This window comes from Sinocyclocheilus grahami, unplaced genomic scaffold (genome assembly GCF_001515645.1).
Source record: "Sinocyclocheilus grahami isolate Dianchi unplaced genomic scaffold, SAMN03320097.WGS_v1.1 scaffold39.1, whole genome shotgun sequence".
NCBI classification, from domain to species: Eukaryota; Metazoa; Chordata; class Actinopteri; order Cypriniformes; family Cyprinidae; genus Sinocyclocheilus; species Sinocyclocheilus grahami.
In genome coordinates, this window is record NW_015505218.1 from 2,682,921 (window position 1) to 2,704,697 (window position 21,777).

General features: G+C 36.8%; 1 protein-coding gene across 2 annotated transcripts in view; it reads right to left on the minus strand.

Moving 5' to 3' along the window:
* Positions 1-2,393: 2,393 nt before the first annotated feature.
* Positions 2,394-21,777, minus strand: part of LOC107581921 (dachshund homolog 2-like) — an 85,169-nt gene continuing 65,785 nt past the window's right edge. Inside the window, exons 6-10 of one of the 2 annotated variants that reach the window (XM_016267611.1) lie at positions 17,034-17,179; positions 14,113-14,260; positions 12,817-12,963; positions 9,767-9,832; positions 2,394-3,649 (exon numbers count right to left, since the gene is read on the minus strand). In XM_016267611.1, the coding sequence (XP_016123097.1) occupies positions 3,612-3,649; positions 9,767-9,832; positions 12,817-12,963; positions 14,113-14,260; positions 17,034-17,179 (545 nt within the window). In that variant the 3' untranslated portion in view covers positions 2,394-3,611. Of the gene's footprint in view, positions 3,650-9,766; positions 9,833-12,816; positions 12,964-14,112; positions 14,270-17,033; positions 17,180-21,777 lie in introns of both variants that reach the window. The other variant, XM_016267610.1, reaches the window with a different exon arrangement.

Here is a 21,777-nt window from a genome sequence, read left to right on the forward strand (position 1 = left end):
ATAATAATAAGTGTTTCTTGAGCAGCAAATCAGCATATTAGAATGGTTTCTGAAGATCAAGACTGGCATAATTATGCTGTAAATTCAGCTTTTAATCACAGGAAAAAATAGATTTTAAAATATATTCAAACTGAAAACCTTTATTTTAAATTGTAATAATATTTCACATATCTTACTGATTTAACTGTATTTTGATCAAATAAACAGAAAAAAGTGCAAAAATGTAAACAGTAATGTGCGTTTATAGCAATAGCAATAATAATAATAATAAACTTTGTGCTATAATTGACACATTTTGAAACACAAGTGGTTATTATACATTAATTTCAAAATGGCCAAATACCAGTTTACTTGGGGAAAACGTCTCTGAAAATAACTGAAGCAAAACAAGCCAATTTTTCCATCTTAATTTTATTACTCAAAGGGAAAAAAAACAAAACCTACCAAGATGTCCATAGGGGTGTTTTATTCGTTGTGGCATGTGCAAGGCTGTGATGAGTGTCTGTTGCCATTTTAAAACAAGATTCAACATCATTGATAGCTGCCGATTTGTGATTGCATTACCTATGGAGTCGCTAGAAATGTTTAAAAATAGATTTGAAGAGGCAGCGTTTTATTTTCAATCGATACGTGTCATTTTTCATCGTTGTATTTACAAGCATGCTCGCTCTGGGTGTGCATAAGGGTACTTCTCGTCTCTTTTTCGTCACTAAAAATGTATCCACGTAATAACAACGTCAGGATAGCAAACGCTAAAGCATTTTTACAAGTCTTTATAAACAGGTAAAAACAGAAGGGGGAGTACTGTAATACTGTGTTTATAGCAACATCAAATGAACACTTCTTTTTTTTTTTTACTTTTTAAGTTAAGCAGCAATAGAGAAAACATTGTCACGGGGCAAAGTAAGACAGCAAAGACGTACAAAGAACGTTTGTTTCAAGATCACTTGAGCATCTGTTTGAAATGCTGATTAAAATACAATGGAAAACAACAAACCAGATAATAAAATAAACACCAGAATAATAAACATAGGGCAGGGAAATGACAACATGAGGAAAATATTTCTACACTTTCTAAAAAAAATACAACAAATTAGAAAAAAGGAAATGTTGATATAGAATCCCTTTCTCAAAAGGCAAAACAACAAATATAGACAATGTTTATTAAAGAAGCACATGTCTTATTTGGAGTCTGTCCACATAATATTTGTCTCTTTTGTCTATATTTCTGAATCAGAAATATATACACTGAACAAAATTATAAACGCAACACTTTTGTTTTTGCCCCCATTTTTCATGAGCTGAACTCAAAGATCTTTTTAATGTGGCCAGCCTAAGGCACACCTGTGCATGCTGTCTAATCATATCTTGATATGCAACACCTGTGAGGTGGATGGATTGTCTCGGCAAAGGAGAAGTGCTCACTAACACAGATTTAGACAGATTTGTGAACAATATTTGAGAGAAATAGGCCTTTTGTGTACATAGAAAAAGTCTTAGATCTTTGAGTTCAGCTCATGAAAAATGGGGGCAAAAACAAGTGTGTTGCGTTTATAATTTTGTTCAGTGTATATATATATATATATATATATATATATATATATATATATTATTTTTCTTTTCTTTTTTTTCAATCAATAAATGCTTTTTTGGAAAGTAATGAATACTTTCATTCAGCAACAATGAATTAAATGGATCAAAAGTGACATTAAACACTTCTACAGTGGCCCAAAGGTTTTGAACATTCTATTCGTCAAAGAATCCTGAAAAAAAAAAATTTGTTTCCACAAAAATATTAAGCAGCACAACGGTTTTCAACATTGATAATAATAATAATAATAATAATAAGTGTTTCTTGAGCAGCAAATCAGCATATTAGAATGGTTTCTGAAGATCAAGACTGGCATAATTATGCTGTAAATTCAGCTTTTAATCACAGGAAAAAATAGATTTTAAAATATATTCAAACTGAAAACCTTTATTTTAAATTGTAATAATATTTCACATATCTTACTGATTTAACTGTATTTTGATCAAATAAACAGAAAAAAGTGCAAAAATGTAAACAGTAATGTGCGTTTATAGCAATAGCAATAATAATAATAATAAACTTTGTGCTATAATTGACACATTTTGAAACACAAGTGGTTATTATACATTAATTTCAAAATGGCCAAATACCAGTTTACTTGGGGAAAACGTCTCTGAAAATAACTGAAGCAAAACAAGCCAATTTTTCCATCTTAATTTTATTACTCAAAGGGAAAAAAAACAAAACCTACCAAGATGTCCATAGGGGTGTTTTATTCGTTGTGGCATGTGCAAGGCTGTGATGAGTGTCTGTTGCCATTTTAAAACAAGATTCAACATCATTGATAGCTGCCGATTTGTGATTGCATTACCTATGGAGTCGCTAGAAATGTTTAAAAATAGATTTGAAGAGGCAGCGTTTTATTTTCAATCGATACGTGTCATTTTTCATCGTTGTATTTACAAGCATGCTCGCTCTGGGTGTGCATAAGGGTACTTCTCGTCTCTTTTTCGTCACTAAAAATGTATCCACGTAATAACAACGTCAGGATAGCAAACGCTAAAGCATTTTTACAAGTCTTTATAAACAGGTAAAAACAGAAGGGGGAGTACTGTAATACTGTGTTTATAGCAACATCAAATGAACACTTCTTTTTTTTTTTTACTTTTTAAGTTAAGCAGCAATAGAGAAAACATTGTCACGGGGCAAAGTAAGACAGCAAAGACGTACAAAGAACGTTTGTTTCAAGATCACTTGAGCATCTGTTTGAAATGCTGATTAAAATACAATGGAAAACAACAAACCAGATAATAAAATAAACACCAGAATAATAAACATAGGGCAGGGAAATGACAACATGAGGAAAATATTTCTACACTTTCTAAAAAAAATACAACAAATTAGAAAAAAGGAAATGTTGATATAGAATCCCTTTCTTAAAAGGCAAAACAACAAATGTAGACAATGTTTATTAAAGAAGCACGTGTCTTATTTGGAGTCTGTCCACATAATATTTGTCTCTTTTGTCCTTTCATGTAGAGGTGCTGTGGACAAAGTTCTCTAGTTCACTGTTGTGCTGTTCAGAATCACTGGTGCACAGAATCATGGGGGATCAGCAGATAACACCCAGTAATAATAATAATAATAACAAACTGAAGATAGGTTTAGATTAGGATGATGCTGTGTGCTTCACATAACGAAGGGTAATTCATCAGGTAATGAGATTTTAATCCAGGAAAACAAACATTTCTTTTAAACTCAACAAAGTGTGGGATGTAGAAGTAGTCAAAACAAGAGAGAAAGACATTTTTTTACAAGTCGGTGCATGTGATGTTGAAAGGTCTCCAACGAGCAGTGCTCCAGACACACACACACACACACACGTGTCTCATGAGGAACGCAAACACACTGCACCTCCACACACACATACATACACACACACTCAAGTCCTGTACATGGGTTCAGATGCCCGGTCTTCAGCACCCGCACCACTTTTCCTCCGGGAAATAGCCCCACAAACCCCTCTCCATCTGTGGACTGAGCTGAGCTGTCTGTCGTGGGACTAAAGATGCCAGAGGCTTCAGTACATGATGGGAGGTTTGGAGTAGGGTCTGTTTTCTGTAATGAAGAAGATAAAATGCATGAGAGCCAGTGAATTTTATATAGAACTTTAATCGTGTAACCCATAAAAAATGAACTGTAATCTGAGCCTTTTTAAAACGTAATATAATCAAGTACTGCATTTTTAAAATCTGATTGTGTAATCCAGATTACATGTAAATGTATATGTTCATTTGTATTAGTTTATACATATAAAATTATTTATATAAAATATTCATCAGATTTGAGAGCTTTAACTATCAATTATATAATATGAAAACGAGGCATAATATGATTTTGAACACAACAGTGTTCAAATTAATATTCCACCACCCCCAAGAGAATCACAAGACTTCGTAATTCAAGAATCATAATTAAAAAAGGAACAAAAACAAAAAGACATTAATGTCTTCCAAAATCAAAACTTAGCAAGTTTAGAGAATGAATCATGTTTGCGGTGGCCGTAAAGCACTAGATCAGAGAGAAACAGCTGGTGGTTGAGGGGCAGGAGTGCTGCAGATGCATGTTAATAAGAGAGCTCGCAGCGCACCGTCACACAGGAAGCAGTTCATTAGGACTCGAGTGCTTTTACATGTTCAACATGCTCGTTTCTGCAAGCACCAACAGATGAGCTAATATGTATGCAGGATGTAAATAAAACGGCACTCAAGGTACATGCTACGGAGAGAGAGTAAGTGAGGGAGAGCTGGACACTAAACTGAGCGTGTTTATGTCCCTGCGCATAATCTATAGGTCACCCCAAATCTGTTTGCTTTGAAAGCGGACATGGAAAAATTACATTCTAGACGCCCAGGGGTAATGTAAAAAAGTCATGTTGACTGGTGATGCTTTTCACTACTTGGCCATTCTTGACTGTATTTTGATATAATTTCTTGAATTGGTATACATTTAATGGTGTAAAATTAAATTTGAATTATTTTATTTTATTAATATGTAAAAAAAAAAGATGAAATTATAATAATTAATTGCTACATTTAATTGCCCAAAATCTCACATTTTGTTAGTGCATGATCTTACCCCAATTAGAAAAATGCACAATTTTGCCAAAATGGTTGCAACCTAAAACGGCTAATATTTTAACTTCCAGAGCTTTTCAGCAAATGATCCACGAAAAAAAGAAAAGAAAAACTGCTTAACCTTCAGAAATGTTTGACTCTCAAGAATTTCAGGCCTCTCTTTGTGGAAAGCGCCTCATTTTCTGATAAACTTTCTGTGAACTGAAATGCTTTCTCATTCAACCCTTTTTTTTTAAAAGAAAAACTGCTTAACCTTCAGAAATGTTTGACTCTCAAGAATTTCAGGCCTCTCTTTGTGGAAAGCGCCTCATTTTCTGATAAACTTTCTGTGAACTGAAATGCTTTCTCATTCAACCCTTTTTTGTTTGTTTATTAACATACACAGAACATGATTAAATGCCATATTAAACATTACATGTGACATTCATACTATACATGAACCATTTGAAATGTATGAATGCCACACTGAGGCCTGCTGGTGCTGAAAGGAGGGAGGGATGTTAGAAGAGATAAATAGAGGGCGGGTATTTCACTTGCTCTGAAATATGAGTTATGAGTAATATCCTGAAGTGCAATTAGTTGAGTCCTATGGCTGACAGCAGACTATATCTGCCATGATGAAGCCGCACCCAGGAGACACCGGAGCAAATAGTTCATACACTTAATACAGAGACCTGACAGAGCAGGACACTATCTGTTTTGTTAAGCAGGAGGTGGGCCAAAATACCAGTATTCAATGCATCAAGATTCATTTCTTTTTTGTGAATATCAGTGTTTTGACCATGTCACATACTCTAGCTAAACAAATTTAATATTCATATTAATTGTAAATATCTTTAAAAAAATCTTGTCACACACAGGGCAAGTTTAAAATTAAATTAGCAACATTTTGCTCATTCGTTTATATTTTATAACCTTATATTAATAGTACAAATATTTTGACAACATAAATCTGGTCACACACAGGGCAATTTTAAAATTAAATTTGCAACAATTATTTCATGTACATTTTTCATTATTAAATACAAAAAATACAAAATTGAAAAATTGAGATAAAATACAAAATTGAATTCTCTCCAATGTGCTGTAAAATTCAACAAAAAGTAAAATCACAGAATTTTATGTAAATGAATGAATAAATAAATGCACATTAATGTATATTAAATATTGTATACAAGGAGACTATCAATAAAATAATATTTGCTATTGGCAATTTTCGTATTCACATTTTATTCATCAATTTGTAGCCCTAACAGAAAGCATCCAAGTTATATTCAAAGGCAACCATTTATACATCACACTCTCCTCCTTACATTGGTATTTCAGTAAATAACTGTTGCCAGCGATGAGGTCAACCCTATGAATCTTGGCTCTTTTGCCCCACATGTAGGATACTGTAAATAGATGGATGGGGATATGAGGGTGGTCCTCCTCTGGGACCTTCTCCACAACACACGGCTCCCCTCCATATAACCCCGGACTCATTTATTCCCGAAACGCAAACACCCCTTCCTCATTCTTGATTATTCATCCTCGTTATATCACAGCATGATACCAATTAATAGGTTGAAAACGTCTAGATTTGAATGGTGTGCTGAAGTATACAGAATTCCATACGGGATCTGCACACTTTCAGCGTTGATTGTTGGAACGTGTGCGGAATTCTCCGGAATGAGTGTGACTGCAACGTTTTGAGTTCGGTTTGCTCTTAATCTCGGATCTTAATTACATTTTCACCTCGCCTCTCTCTCTCTCTCTCCCACCACTCCACGCTTCTCTTAATCGGCTTGTAAAATGATGTCACCTTCTTTTGTGTTCAGCAGTTTTCTGTTAGCGCCACTTGTCTTGATTAATCAGAAAAGGCACGGGTCATCGTAATGGCCCAACACAGGGGTGGAACCTGAGAAAGCGCAAAAAGCTTTTAGCCCGACGAGTGGGATCTCAGCAAGGACAATCAAACCTAATGAAATCAGCTGTCACTGCTAAGCTTGCAAAACTGTGAAGTCCGACTTGGGAGAGAAGCACGGGCTAATTAGATTTTTGCCTGCTGTAATGGATAAATGTGGTGAGGCGCGGGAGCTCGGGGAGGGGTGGAGCGGACAACAGACTTCATACACAAACTCCCCAGGTGGGGCGGCTCCAGACTTTGTAAGCTGATTGCACAGACACCTTTTCCTCTTTCAGCTTGATGGAACTTCTAGATAAAGAAGTGTAGAGATAAAGTGATGATCTGTGCGTCCGAGAGAGTGCGGGATCATTATGTTTTCCCTTCATGGACAAAACCAGGCATTCCTTTAAGTTTGTTACAATTTAGATGTTGTTTACACCGAAAAAGGACAAATACTGTATTGCTGAATATTCCTCTTTGTATTACAGTGTTAATAATTTTGTGGCCTCCGTGAACAAAAGTGAACCTTAAAACTTTGTGAATCAAATAGTTTAAAGCTCATTTAGTAGGAGTCATTACTTCCTATAAGCCAATTATATTGAGTACTGAATATACGGCATCCATAATCGCAGTCTCAATTAACTGTACAGCAGTGTTAATTTAGTTGACGAATAATTTTCGTCATAATTTTCGTCAACGGCATTTTTTTCACCGATGACAATGAGACGATAACGAACTAAAACTCATTTTGAATGACAAAAACTATGACGTAAATCTATTGACATTTTCGTCAACTAATAAAAACGAGACGAAAATGTTAGGGAGGGACGATTTGGGAAGAGATTCATTCAGAAGGAATCTGCTGCATGGTTCGGGGGTTAGATGCGTACATATGAATCGGCGGGACATAAGCTAAAATACACTTGCTGCACGTCGCATAAAACGTTCAAAAAGTCAATATGTGGGAGACAGCCCTAAACTGAATTATCAACTGTAACGGTATTGAACTTGTTTTTCCCCTTTAGTGAGGTATTAAAATGTAATGCAAAGCTGTTTTTTCCATTGTAGGGCGCAGTCAAAATACTGTGTCAGAGCGACTGCAGTTCCGTAGCAGAGAGACTCGTTTGCACCTCATATTAGCCTCTGCGTTATAGGGGAAAGGTCTGATCTTCACGTTTCCTGGTTCTGCTCGTTGCTCTAAAGGTCAGGGCCATTGTGACGGAGCTCGAAAACTAATCCCTGCTGTTATGCTCACATTAGTGACGCCTCATCTCAAGTCACTGACTACATTCCACAGGCCTCCAGAGTGCACTGAAATGGTTGCAAATAAAACATTTTTCAGTTTTTCAGAATTAACTGGGAACTGTTATTTGTCATTTAAAGATACATAAAATTTCATTGTAATAAATGCTATTCATTAAAAAAAAATAAAAAATCACAATCATTGTTAAGCATAGTGAGGTCTGACTGTAATCTTGTACAGAGTCCCTAAAGGTACATGATGGAGAAAAAAAATAAGATTTCAATAAGTTTGCGTACTCCAGCAAAAGTTTTGTATTCCCCTGAGAAACTTTGCATTCATGGGCAATTTTTTTGCATTCCCCGATAAACATTTTTTTTTGCAAATGTTTTGTGTTCCCTTGAGAAACAAACGTGAGGCTTCTTGGGGAACTCTAAAATTTGTGAGTGAACACAAAGCATGGAAATATAATTTTTCCTCCCATCTCATCTTTATTTCCATCTCCATGTCTCTTTAGGGCCTCCATAATGTTGAATCCATTGCAAGGGAAACTTTGGGAGTAATATGTATAACATGTTAGAACCATCAACACAATTTTTTCCCCTCCAAACAGCCAGAAATATTCTTACAAAACAAAGTGACCTTTATATGACACAGTGATACTAGTGACAGCATGGGAACTAAACTGCTTCTGATCAACCAATTCTATAATTTGTGATAAATAAAAAAGCTATTGGGTCCTAAAAGTTTTTATTTTAGGAGCCAATGGCTCCCTAGTCAATTTTTAGGCCTGAATGAAATCTGGTACGATTTCAAGATAAGTGCTTCTCAACTAGTGGGTCGCAACCCAACTGTTTAGATTTGTTTCGGGATTGTTACATTTTTTCAATAAGCACATGTGATTGTATATGATCATCACTTAATGGTTGAAAACCAACTCAAAAGTCATGAGTTACTTGATGTCTCACAAGATTTGACAACAGCATGCTCTATTCTGTCTCCAGATGTCGGTCTACAAAATAACAATTGATGTATTTCTCAGTCTGGTCTAAGGCTGCGTTGCGTGTCTTTGATCTGCAGGTTTTGCAGATCTGACCTGGAGTTGAAAGTTACAGACTTTGAAACATGAGATGTGCAACAGATTTAGGGTGAAGTTATGTCTGATTCAACCCGAGAAACCTGTCGATGACCTCTTTACACTGCGTATGAACCTTGGTGCCGCCCCCAAAGAAGAAAAAAAACTGGCGATATCTACTCTGCAAACGCTTCAGCAGTGCTCCGTTACAGCGCAGCTGTCAAAGCCGGAAGAAAAATGGACGTCTCTTTATTTGCAGACTGTGAAATTGGCTCTATAGTGGAAAAAAAACATTCCGCTCATTTTCAGCGGAGCACTTTGCAGCCCACTTCCACTGCATCTTCTGTAAACATATGTATTTATTCACCTTCCCCCAGCCCCACATTTCAATGAGATGTACGGCAGCGGGTCTTTAATTCGCCGTCAGACGTGTTGATAATAGGTCTCATTTATCAAACACAACTTTTGGCCAGATTTGGGAGGCTAGCTTGGAGGGAAGGGGGAAAGACAGATGGAACAGGGATGAGAATGAAACTGTATGAGTGTGTGCAGAAGAGCTGTAAAGCGCAAATAGATCTCGGGGAACGGAGGCGTGAAAGGCACATGAAAACATCAGTTTGTAATCTCGCTCCCGAAAGAGTTGGACATCTTCAAAGGGACCCAATGAGATGTAAGGCAAGTTCAGGGATTTACTCTGGTAGTTTTGCTGGGGTTCGGCCCCAGGAGAGAGGGGGGCCTCTGGACCATATGTACAGCACATGGCTGGTTGCATCTTCTCAACTGCAGCCATTTTTACCTTCCATTCAAATACAGACTATTGACCATAAGTATGATGCCAGGTCTTTATTCCGAGTTTTGTAGTAACACATGTAGTTTACATACAGTAAATTCTTACCTTGTACAGCTGAGTTCTCCTGCTGGCTGCCATTATGTTCAGACTTCACCTCTGGTATCACTGCCTCTACAATCAAATATGTCACACAATTAGACCTCTCGGTACATTATCAGTAAAACATGCCATTGATACCTCTGTCTCAAATAAATATATTTACAAATAACATTTTTAATAATATTGTCACATTTTACAACCTGAACTACATCGACCTCACTGAGGGTTTTCTGGGATCCCCTCAAGGGAAATGAAAAACAAAAAGAGGTGGAGAAAGTTTCATTAAAATGACACATTCAAAACTTTGGGGGCAGTAAGTGTTTTTTTGTTGTTGTTTTTTTTAAGAAATAATTATTTTATTCAGCATTTAAACTTTTTGCATTAAACTCTTTACTATTTCAAATAAATGCTGTTATTTTGAACTTCCTATTCATTAAAGCATCCTAAAAAATAAACATATTAAGTGCATATTAAAAACAAAAATATTAAGTGGCACAATTGTTTTCAATATTGATGATAATCAGAAATGTTTTGACCAATGTCTTGAGCAGAATGATTATATTATATTAGAATGATTTCTCCACTGAAGACTGGAGTAATGATGCTGAAAATTCAGCTTTGCATTACAGGAATAAATTACATTTTAAAACAAGTTAACATAGAAAGCAGTTATTTACTTAATATTACAGTACAATATTACTGTTTTTATGTTATATTTAATCAAATAAATGCAGCCTTGCTGACCCAAACTTTTGAACAGTAGTTAGTATTATTACACATTAAAAAAAGATTTTTTTATTCGTTTTTTTATTTTTATTCATGTTGTCTGCCTAGCTCACTTGAGTTGAACTGCACTTGGAAAATCTCCACAACAAAGGTTGTGTTGCACAGATAAACAAAAGGAAGTAGCTTTATCTGAGGAGAGACGTGACGTAACAGCAGACCTTCACAATATAGATTATTTTTTTTATTCGTTTTTTTTATTTTTATTCATGTTGTCTGCCTAGCTCACTTGAGTTGAACTGCACTTGGAAAATCTCCACAACAAAGGTTGTGTTGCACAGATAAACAAAAGGAAGTAGCTTTATCTGAGGAGAGACGTGACGTAACAGCAGACCTTCACAATATAGATCTTTTTCTAGCATTCCCCTCAGATGAAAGGCAAAAACAAAGTGCATTTCTCATAATGAATTCGCGTCTAATCAGGCTTGGCCTAATAATTGCTCCAGCACTCATGAAAATACTTGCAGATGTCTTGCAAATGTACATGTCCCCCCCCCCTTTCAAATTCTGCTTCTGTTAAGATATTCACAATTAAACAAGTGTAATCAAAACAACAGCAAGCGATTAGGAAAATGGTTTGGCCTTGATAAGTGTGTGTATTTAGAGCGTTTATGATAAACATCAGACTCCATTTCCTCAGCTGAGATTATGATGCTAATGCACTGCTAATAGTTATGACCTAGACGGAAATACCAATATCAGCACCGACTAAAAAAATATGAGAATGAACAGAAGGTTGAACGAAATATTAATGGACAAACTGAGGGAAGTTCTGAACAAGCAGATCTTTAAAGATACTGTGAGAGAGTATCACAGGATAGACTGTAAAGAGAAACTGTGTATGTACATGTCCAAACAATGCGCGATGTGACGAGTTTCCAATGTTACGTCAATGAAAGTAAACATGCACCACAATGCCAATTTAAAGGCGATTTTCTCAATATTTTGATTTTTTGTGCACCCTCAGATTCCAGATTTTCAAATAGTTGTATCTCGACCAAATATTTTCCTATCCTAACAAACCATACATCAATGGAAAGCTTATTTATTCAGCTTTATTGAATTTTATTGAATTTTGAAAAATTGACACTTAAGACTGGTTTTGTGGTCCGGGGTCACTCATATATGTAAGTGTGGGGAAATGGAATTGGAAATGCATCATGGGAGTGGACGTCACTGCTAAGCATGGCGCTCATTTCCAGTGGCTTCTCTGATTGGTGGAGCTCTCTTCAAGGTTATGTGTAGTCTGGATATTTCTGCTGGAGTTCAACAATTACGCAAGTGGTTTTGGCTCCTATGGAATCAAATATCATAAGCTGCCTTTCCACCATTGGGCCAAACGTTTCTCGTTACTAAACCATTCTGTTCTGTGCTGATCCAGTTCAGTCGGCATGAGTATGGTTTCGTTTTTCACTGTGGAGCTGATAATGGAGCTTGTAATACAAATGCATCAATTGTTGCTATGGTAATGCAAGTGCTTACATACAGTATCAGACATGAATAGCGACTGTGTTATGGAAGATGATCAAATATTTCTGTTTACTTCGCTCAAGTAGTGCGCTTGGCCAGCTACAGAGAGAAACTAGTAGCCAGACAACAGACAATGGACCAATCCTGAGTGGCGATGTCACTACACCATTTCTGTTCATTTCAGGCCGATAACTGTGCCGAGCTCAAATGGAAACGCTACTGGCGATCTCATAATTTTGGACCAATGAGATTTCATTGTGGGCTTGTCATTTATTGCTTATTGCATCACATCTGCTTGGTTGGCTTGTCCCAATACCACACTTGCGGTCTTGGCCACTTGTAGGTGCATAAGACCGTTCCTGGTCTCATAAATGCCAAAGCTCAGTGCCTTTAACACACACTAAAATCTCTAAGTTTGCATCAAAGTGGTATTTGCAGCTCTGTGTATCCCATCATTCATCATATTAAGAACTCAAAACACTAAAATTTAAGGCACATTTTATTGGTGCAGAGAGGTGTATGTGTATTTTGTAAAATGTTAGCAACTGCTTTTTATCTTTTAATTAGAAGCACCACATTTGCTTTATTGTAAGTGCAAAGTATTGAAAATCAAAATGTGTAAGTAAACTTTAGTAGGACTTAACACTATGATGTGTGTCCCATCTGGTGATCAAAAGTTCTGCGCACACTTGAACACTTGGGCCAAATACAGGAAATGTGTCTTGTGAGTAGACAACTGGTCAAATGAAAAGTGTGGGTATTGGGACAGGCCCAGCGTTGTGTGTGTCCGACCAGAGCCCCACCGTTGAGACTCATGCGGAGACTCTCAGGAGATGTGGCCTGTTTGAGCGCCTGTTCCACCTGCTCTCTCCTCTTGGACTCAAACTCCAGAGCCTCCTGCAGTTTCCTCTTCGACTTCTTTTCCTTCTTCAGACGCTTCTGAATAGTGGCTGAGGGCGAGAAGAAAGAAGTTTGAACAAACATTCAAACGTAAAACACTTCTCTCCTTCAGCATGGTGTCTGAAAACACAAGGAGACGCCAGCGCAGTCTCACGTTCACACATTAGAGACTTGAAAGTGCTCATTAGCACTAGCAAAACAAAAACATATGGTGCGCTACGTGCAACAGCTTTCAAAAAGGATATGTAAAATTGCTAGGTTTTTTAGACGCTCGGATTAATAAACTTTACGGAAATGTGGCCTAGTTAGTGGTGTTTGCTAGGGCATCGCTACTACTATTACTCGTATTCAGGGTTCAGAGACTGTAAGAATAAACAATCGTTGTAGCACTACTAATAAAATAATAAATTCAACCTAACAATGTGCATTTATGGGCCAACACAACAGCTGTACACACCTAACGCCAACACATCGTGTTCACACAGCACAATGTTTTCTCTGAATATGTGCAAACATAATCAACTCTGTGTATATGTGGATTCACAGCAATTAACGGCCTTTTGAAACACTCGGAGTCTGGCAGAAGACCTTAAAACAAGCTCCCGGCGTGTTCGCTCGCTTGCAGTGTTAAATGTATGTCCCTTCCTCCTCACACCTCTAATTACTTGCCTTTGATTGGCCAAATCATCCACCATATAACAGTGCGCAATAAAAGAACATGAAATGCTGTAACAGCCATGGCTAATAAATTATTGAGGTGTTTGTACATATTGTCAGAGTTGTTATCCAGCTGAATAATTGGCTTAATTTCTTGGCGCAAACGGCAGGAGTTGAATTGGCAGTAAATCCACTAGTGACACGGTTTGGTTGCGATATAGGGAGGGAATTGGCGGCGCACACTCTGAGGTTTTTCTGAGTGTTCGTCATGCGTTAATGTGTTTACTAAAAAAAAATAATAAATGAGGACCGGAAGGGTTCATACACATTATGACCAAAGAATTTCCATCACTTTTCCAGTAATTTGTGATTACTGGATAAGGCTCAATTTAAAATCATTTAAAAGGGTAACACACTATTTCTAAAGGTATTAATAAATCACCACACACACATCAACTCTGGACCTAAATTATAACTATTATAAAAGCAAGTTCAATTCTGATCCACCGTAACGTCCTTTAGGTTTAATCATGTGTACGTACCTCGGCTGTGCAGTTCAGAGGTGAGTTGTCTCTCCAGACTCTCTCTCATCTCTCTTTCTCTGTACAGCTCCATCTTTAACTCCTTGCGTTCCTGTTGCACCTGTTTGTCCTGCACGCGGGCATTATCCACGGCCACCTTCAGCAGACCCTGAGCCGCCAACACAACACAAGACACACTCGATTTTAATACACAAATAAACATCCACAGTTACTGTATGCAACATGCATATACTTTAAAGGGGTCTTATGATGCGATTTCAAGTTTTCCTTTCTCTTTGGAGTGTTACAAGCTGATTGTGCATAGATAAGATCCCTGAAGTTGCAAAGACTAAAGTCTCAAAACCAAAGAGATATTCTTTATCAAAGTTAAGACTCTGCCACGCCCCCCTAAAATGGCTCGTTCTAACACGCCCCCACATATCTAGGTCACTATGTGGGAATATTTGCATAATGCGCCCAAATGTGCACGCAAAGAAAGAAGGCGTGGTTTCAGTAACCGCAGTTAGTGTTGAAGCAGCATGTCAGGGAGACGCTGTGTGTTTCTAGGCGAAAGCAAAAGCACTTTATTTGGCCTTCCGGAAGTAGATGCATTTAGGAATCTTTAAGATTACTTACAACAGAACAGCAATGCATTTTATGGACGACCGTTTCGTGAACCTAGGAGAGGAGGTCATTCTGACTTTGCTATGACAATCTGGCGCTTCTGAATCAGCTACTGTTTTGTTATTAGTTTAAGTATTTGCTATTGGCTGTTCAAATGCAGAGTTTTGCGCGTCGTGCGTGTGTGTGCGCCCGCGTGTGTGTGTGAGAGAGAGAGCGAGACAGCGTCACATCACAGTGGAGTCAGCTGTCTTAACCGCAGCTTGTGTACTGCAAACACATACCAGCTTCATCACGGTGTCGGTCACATGACTCTGTTCCCCTTTCGGGCTTGAACTGATGGTAAAACTAATGACATTATTTACTGTCTTTACATTGCTTCTTATCCAGGAGGACAGGGTCCACTAGGGGGCCTCAGCAAACTTCTACTTAAAATTACGTAAATGAATATTATGATTATATATTATTTATTACTATTATTACTACTACTATTACTATAATTAATATTTATATTGGAATGAATATATTAAAACAATCTAACTTCATTAACATGCTTAAAAAAAAGAGTATGACCTGAAATTATATTTAATATTTTCCCCCTCAATAGCTATTGTTTTTATTGAAGAACATACAGTTCTTGAAACGGCTTGAATCATACAATGAATTGAAGTTAATCAATTACATAGCAGCATATGGGTTTCTAACATGCGTATAAATACACTGACTTAATTTTTTCTTACATTTTTTATAGGGCTGTCAACGTTAACACGTTAACGCATGCGATTAATTTTACAATCCTTAACGCTATATATTATTTATTACTATTATTACTACTACTATTACTATAATTAATATTTATATTGGAATGAATATATTAAAACAATCTAACTTCATTAACATGCTTAAAAAAAAGAGTATGACCTGAAATTATATTTAATATTTTCCCCCTCAATAGCTATTGTTTTTATTGAAGAACATACAGTTCTTGAAACGGCTTGAATCATACAATGAATTGAAGTTAATCAATTACATAGCAGCATATGGGTTTCTAACATTCTAACAGCGTATAAATACACTGACTTAATTTTTTCTTACATTTTTTATAGGGCTGTCAACGTTAACGCGTTAACGCATGCGATTAATTTTACAATCCTTAACGCATTAAAATAATTTAACGCAATTAACGCAAAATTACTGAAGCACAATTTCTATTCTAACCCTTTAACCCAATTTGGTGTCTCTGCTTGCAATCAGATAATTTTAAGCCGCTAAACTCCGGGAAAGTTTTCAGTCCAATGATCCAGTAAGCGAATGCATTCAAACAATCCGTCCAAAACAGCGCTAATATAAAGGAAACCAGGCTGATTACATCAGAGATTGCAGAGAGAAAAGAGACTCGCTTTGCTTTTTTAGTGAATTATTCATTCCAGTGTGTTTCACTTTTAAACACGAGCTCTGAAGAGCACGGTTGTCTCTAAAGAGCGCGAGCCCTTGTTGGATGTACAGACTGAACGGAATGTCAACACATCCCACTGCTGTGTGGCCAGATGAGACGCAAACTACGGTTTCTCGACTTGATAACCAGTCTCGCTAGAAAAGTTTTGATGGATGAAGACTGCAATCAAGGTAAAGACGTTTGCGGTGGCGTACAGGAGTCGTACAGTACAGTAAGCATAATAATGCGTGTATGAGTGCTCTTGACGCACTGATCGCACATTGTATTTATGCACATGCACAGCTATTTCCGTACATTCACGTTGTTTCCACACACATTCACGATAATGTTTTGATTTGTCATGTGTATGTTGCTGTTTAGTTATTCTGAATGGATCCGTGTACTGTAGTAGATGTATGCAGTCAGCCGTCGGTTGGTTTATTTTTTTTTGACATCACCATGTGGTCCTGTTCGGTATCGCAACTTGACTTCTCTAAAATGTAAAAAAGCTATTTGCTGTTGCACTGTACAAACTTCTTTTTTTGCATTTTTTTTCTTTTCATATGTGCTTATATGGGCTCCTTATTTCATTTGGTTCCTTGGTGTCCTTTTGGAGTCCTTTTTTGGAAAGACCTACATTTATCTTGAAAAAAGCTTGCAGAAAATACTGATTTTTGAGAATCACCCTTCAATATTTTGGTTTACTTCAAAATAAACATTTGAAACAAGATAAATGGTCTATGCTTAATTTCATGAAATGTGCGATTAATTGCGATTAATCACAAAAAAAGGGTGTGATTAATTAAAAATTGTAATCTATTGACAGCCCCTCATTTTTTATTTAAATATTTCTAACAAATATACATAAAACACACACTGCATGTACCTGGATGTTAGTGAGCAATGTCTCCACGGAAGAGAGGCCATCTGCAAACAGGAAGGGAGCGGGGAAGCCTGGAGGAAGAGTCTGAGTGCCCAGAGGAAGCTTCTCGAACCCTGGTTTCTGTATGGGCAAAGCTAACTGAGCCTCATCTGAGAAAACACAGAACAGAACATATGTTGTCAATAGTCATGCCAGTATTTCTAGAACGTTAACATGTTAATGCATGTGACTATTTACATTTGTATATACTGTTAAAGCATTTATTAATATATTTTTAAGTAATTTAATATTATTCAATTTAGCACCATTAGTTTCTTTTTTTCTACGTAAAATAGTGGTTGGCCAATGTAGAATGTTATTGATAGCCATAAATAAATAAATAAATAAAGACATATAACACATGCTGCAATTAGAATGATTTAATTTGACATCATTAATAAAAATGAAAATGAATCGATATAAAAAAAATTTTAAATAAACATTTATTGTTTGGACGTTTTAGATTTACCTCTTGATTCTATAATCCTATTATAGTTTTTTTTTCATAAATAAAGAAATTGTTAGAAACATGACTAAAAAGGTTGTAACCTACAGTAATTTGGTAAATCTATGTGCACTGGAACTCATAAGACCAAGTAGAAAGGCAAACTCTATAAAACATCTTCATATACCGTTTAATTTCTTTGTCTAACACTTGTATAATGATTTACATACTGTTATGCAAACATTTTATCTATCTATATATAAATGTATATATCAAAATATCAGTTGACCACTACAGCAAAATCTATTGAAATTAAATTAATAGATTTTTAAAGTCGGCATGAAATCAAAATTGACTTTATTTACCGTATTGGCCCGAATATAAGACGACCCTGATTATAAGACGACCCCCCTTTTTCCAGATGTACCTTTTGGAAAAAGGCTTTTTAAAAAACAAATCTTGTTTTTTCTCAGTAAAACACATTTTGTCTTCAATTATTTTCATATTGCATATTTTTTCTATTTTAATTGTTTTGAAAGTATGGTAAAAACTGGTCAAATTTACCAACAATCACATTTAAAAAATATACACTTTTTGATATACCATAAAAATAAAAAAAAAACAGGTAGCCCATCTGAATTAGGACATTTAGGCTATCGATCTAATAGTAGCCTACCAAAATCTTATTAACAGTAGAAGTTAAATCTTACTGTAGTCTTCAAATCTGGGTATGGCCTTACGTTTTAAAATCATAAAGGGAGTTTGGTTAACGTGATAGTCACGACTCGTGCAGCTGTAAGGTTTTCTTTTTCTATAGTTTTTACTCGCGATCTTTACAACACGCATTTACGTATATCATGGCACACTCGTTTTATGCGCATTTGGCGCCACCTATTGTTGTGGGTGTATTATTGACATGTCAAAGTCTAGACCCTGAATATAAGACGACCGCGTTTTTTCAGATGTTTTTCCAAGAAAAAAACATCGTCTTATATTCGGGTCAATACGGTACTTTACTAGCGCACATTGCTAGTCTTGATGTTAACAATCCGTGCAAGTTAATCCGCTGAAAAAAATTGTTTGTCTTGGTAATCTTTAATCAAAATCTGAACATTTGCTTCTGCTCTGGAATGGCAGTCCTTCTCTGATGATGTCAGTTTGACGGCTTGGGCAGAATATCCTATTAAACCCACCCCTCCAACCGCTTTGTGGTAGAAACCGAGAGGAGGAGCGTCAAAATAAAACCATGCCCTCTATTCAATATTCCGTTTCAGAAGGAAATACATCACTACACTGAAATAAAGTCGGCAGCAACTTCCGGTTAACGCAGACTTTAAAAGTAAATTGTGCCATTTCCGTGTCACCAAGCAGAACTGAAAAGATAAAAACATGTTTTCCAAACACCCACCCTCCCCATCTACCATTGGTCAAACAAACAGATAGCTCCACCCCCAACCTCACCCTATTGGTTGAGCTGTTGCGGTGTCAGGCTGGTCAGGACACTCAAACACACAGAGCAAATTTTAACAGTCCCACAATTAGAAAAAAAGTCAACCTACAAATTGCTCACTTAGTCTCTGCGTAACAAACTGGAAAGTATTTTCCAGAAATGAAACTCTTCACCTTGAAGTGAGTTCCATACATCCTACAAAATTTGTTTCACAGAAGATGAACTGGCTATAATCAAAACGAGGGTTTACCGCACACCCAGAAACAGTAACTGTGAATATCACTCAGCGGGGAGAAGATAGACCGAGTGAGCACTTCACAGTGTATTTCCAAAGAAACAGAAAGCTGCTATGTCCAAACCTCCGTATAGCAGTTAATCTCTTACTTTCACACACACAATTCATATTTTACCCACAATCCCCATAGGCAACCCCTCCCACCCACAGTGCCAGGCTGCAAACTCTAGCCCCACTGCAACAGCAAAAACAGATAGAACTGGGGCTGAATAAGAAAGAGTGTGAGCGGTCATGATTCACCCTGGCTAATCTGGCCGGGGCCTCTCTCCACGCACGTTGACACGGCCCGTCTAGGGCTCCCTACGCAAGACAAATAGGACGGCTGGGGTGGGAATTGTGATGACAGTGTATCACGGGTCACATCGATTTCCCCGCCGCGCGCTCTCCCGCGCCCCACCAGATAACCCTGCACTCCTTTCTGCCCATTGTTCATACCCCACCTGTCCCACCAGCCATAAATTTTCCCCCTTCTTTCCTCGCCACCGCAAAGGGCATTAAAGAAGAGAAGAGCCGAGAGAAAGAGGGGGAGAATTCGCCCTCCTCCTCCTCCTCTCCTTACAGCTTGACAGTGTGTGATTACGTTTTTGGCGCGGGCTGAAAGTGGCGAGCAGCTGAAGGTCACGCAGATAGAGTGTGAAGAGGAAAACGCGCGAGAGCAAGAAGGATAGGGTGAGAAAAGGGGTGAGCGGAAGGGGACGCTGGAGAGAGAGGTGTGAGGTGAACTGTGAGATAAAGCTGGAGGTGAAGACTGCAGAAATGTTTAAAAGCGCACGAGGGGCTAAGCGTCTGTTTCCTACCTTCAACAGAAACATTTTAATAGTACGTATCTGTCTTATTGTGTACGGTTCATCACTGCACATTATTCCGAAGAAAAAATGTCCATGTTCATATTCTTTCACTAAAACATAGCTTCTTCACCTCTAAAATGGCTTTCGTTTCAAAATTTGCTTCAAAATATTGTAAGGAGAGAAAGGAAGTGCATGGATTATTAATGTGTAAAAATATCTGATATATACTTGAACAATTAAATTGATGTAAAAAATGAATTGAAACCTGCTTTGTCCACTTTCTACGTGTAATTTGTTGGATATATAGTACATCCAACTTTACTTGCATTCATTACACGCAAAGCAATATGCTATATAGCAAATCTCAGCTACATGATTGTTTATATCATTGCAAAATGTAAAATGTATTATTGCACAGCTCTATATATATCTATATCTATCTATCTATATATTAGGGGTGTAACGGTTCACAAAATTCACGGTTCGGTTCGATACGACACAGGGGTGTCACGGTTCGGTATGTTTTCGATACAGCAAAAACAAAGAAATGCCAGACAAATTTCCTTGATTTTTACTTAAAAATTTTTTTTAATTAAAACTAGTATCATATGATCTTAAAAATATTTTAGACTTTGGAAGGCCTTTTGACTTTTGATGTTTATCTAAGATGATTTTGGAAGCTTTTTTAACATTCGTTTCTTATTTATCTGGTTCCACCGTGTTTGCTGATTTTCAGTCTTTTATATTTAAACTGTGTAAGTTATTTGTTATTTTATATTAGGCCTATAGCATGGTGTATTTGTATTCGTTTTGTTAATAAACTAAACATTCTATGCTCAGTGTAAGTGAGTTTGTCGTACTGTTTTGTTGTTGTCAATTCAATCAATTGACGCCGAAATGCCGCTAGTTTGAAAGTGAAAGTAAAATGCGCACAAGCATTTACAAGCTATTTAAAAGCTAATGAAAACGAGGAAAAGAGGGAAAACTCTAACGAACTACCTCACCGTCACAACCTGGAGTACATTATATTTCACACACTTTAAGCTCTTTTTCCCCCCAAATGTAATAGGATTACTCCAACGAATCGTTCGGTTTGTAATGCGTACCGAACCGTAAAAATTTTTTTTAATTAAAACTAGTATCATATGATCTTAAAAATATTTTAGACTTTGGAAGGCCTTTTGACTTTTGATGTTTATCTAAGATGATTTTGGAAGCTTTTTTAACATTCGTTTCTTATTTATCTGGTTCCACCGTGTTTGCTGATTTTCAGTCTTTTATATTTAAACTGTGTAAGTTATTTGTTATTTTATATTAGGCCTATAGCATGGTGTATTTGTATTCGTTTTGTTAATAAACTAAACATTCTATGCTCAGTGTAAGTGAGTTTGTCGTACTGTTTTGTTGTTGTCAATTCAATCAATTGACGCCGAAATGCCGCTAGTTTGAAAGTGAAAGTAAAATGCGCACAAGCATTTACAAGCTATTTAAAAGCTAATGAAAACGAGGAAAAGAGGGAAAACTCTAACGAACTACCTCACCGTCACAACCTGGAGTACATTATATTTCACACACTTTAAGCTCTTTTTCCCCCCAAATGTAATAGGATTACTCCAACGAATCGTTCGGTTTGTAATGCGTACCGAACCGTTCAATACGAATACCGAATACGTGTATCGTTACACCCCTAATATATATATATATATATATATATATATATATATATATAT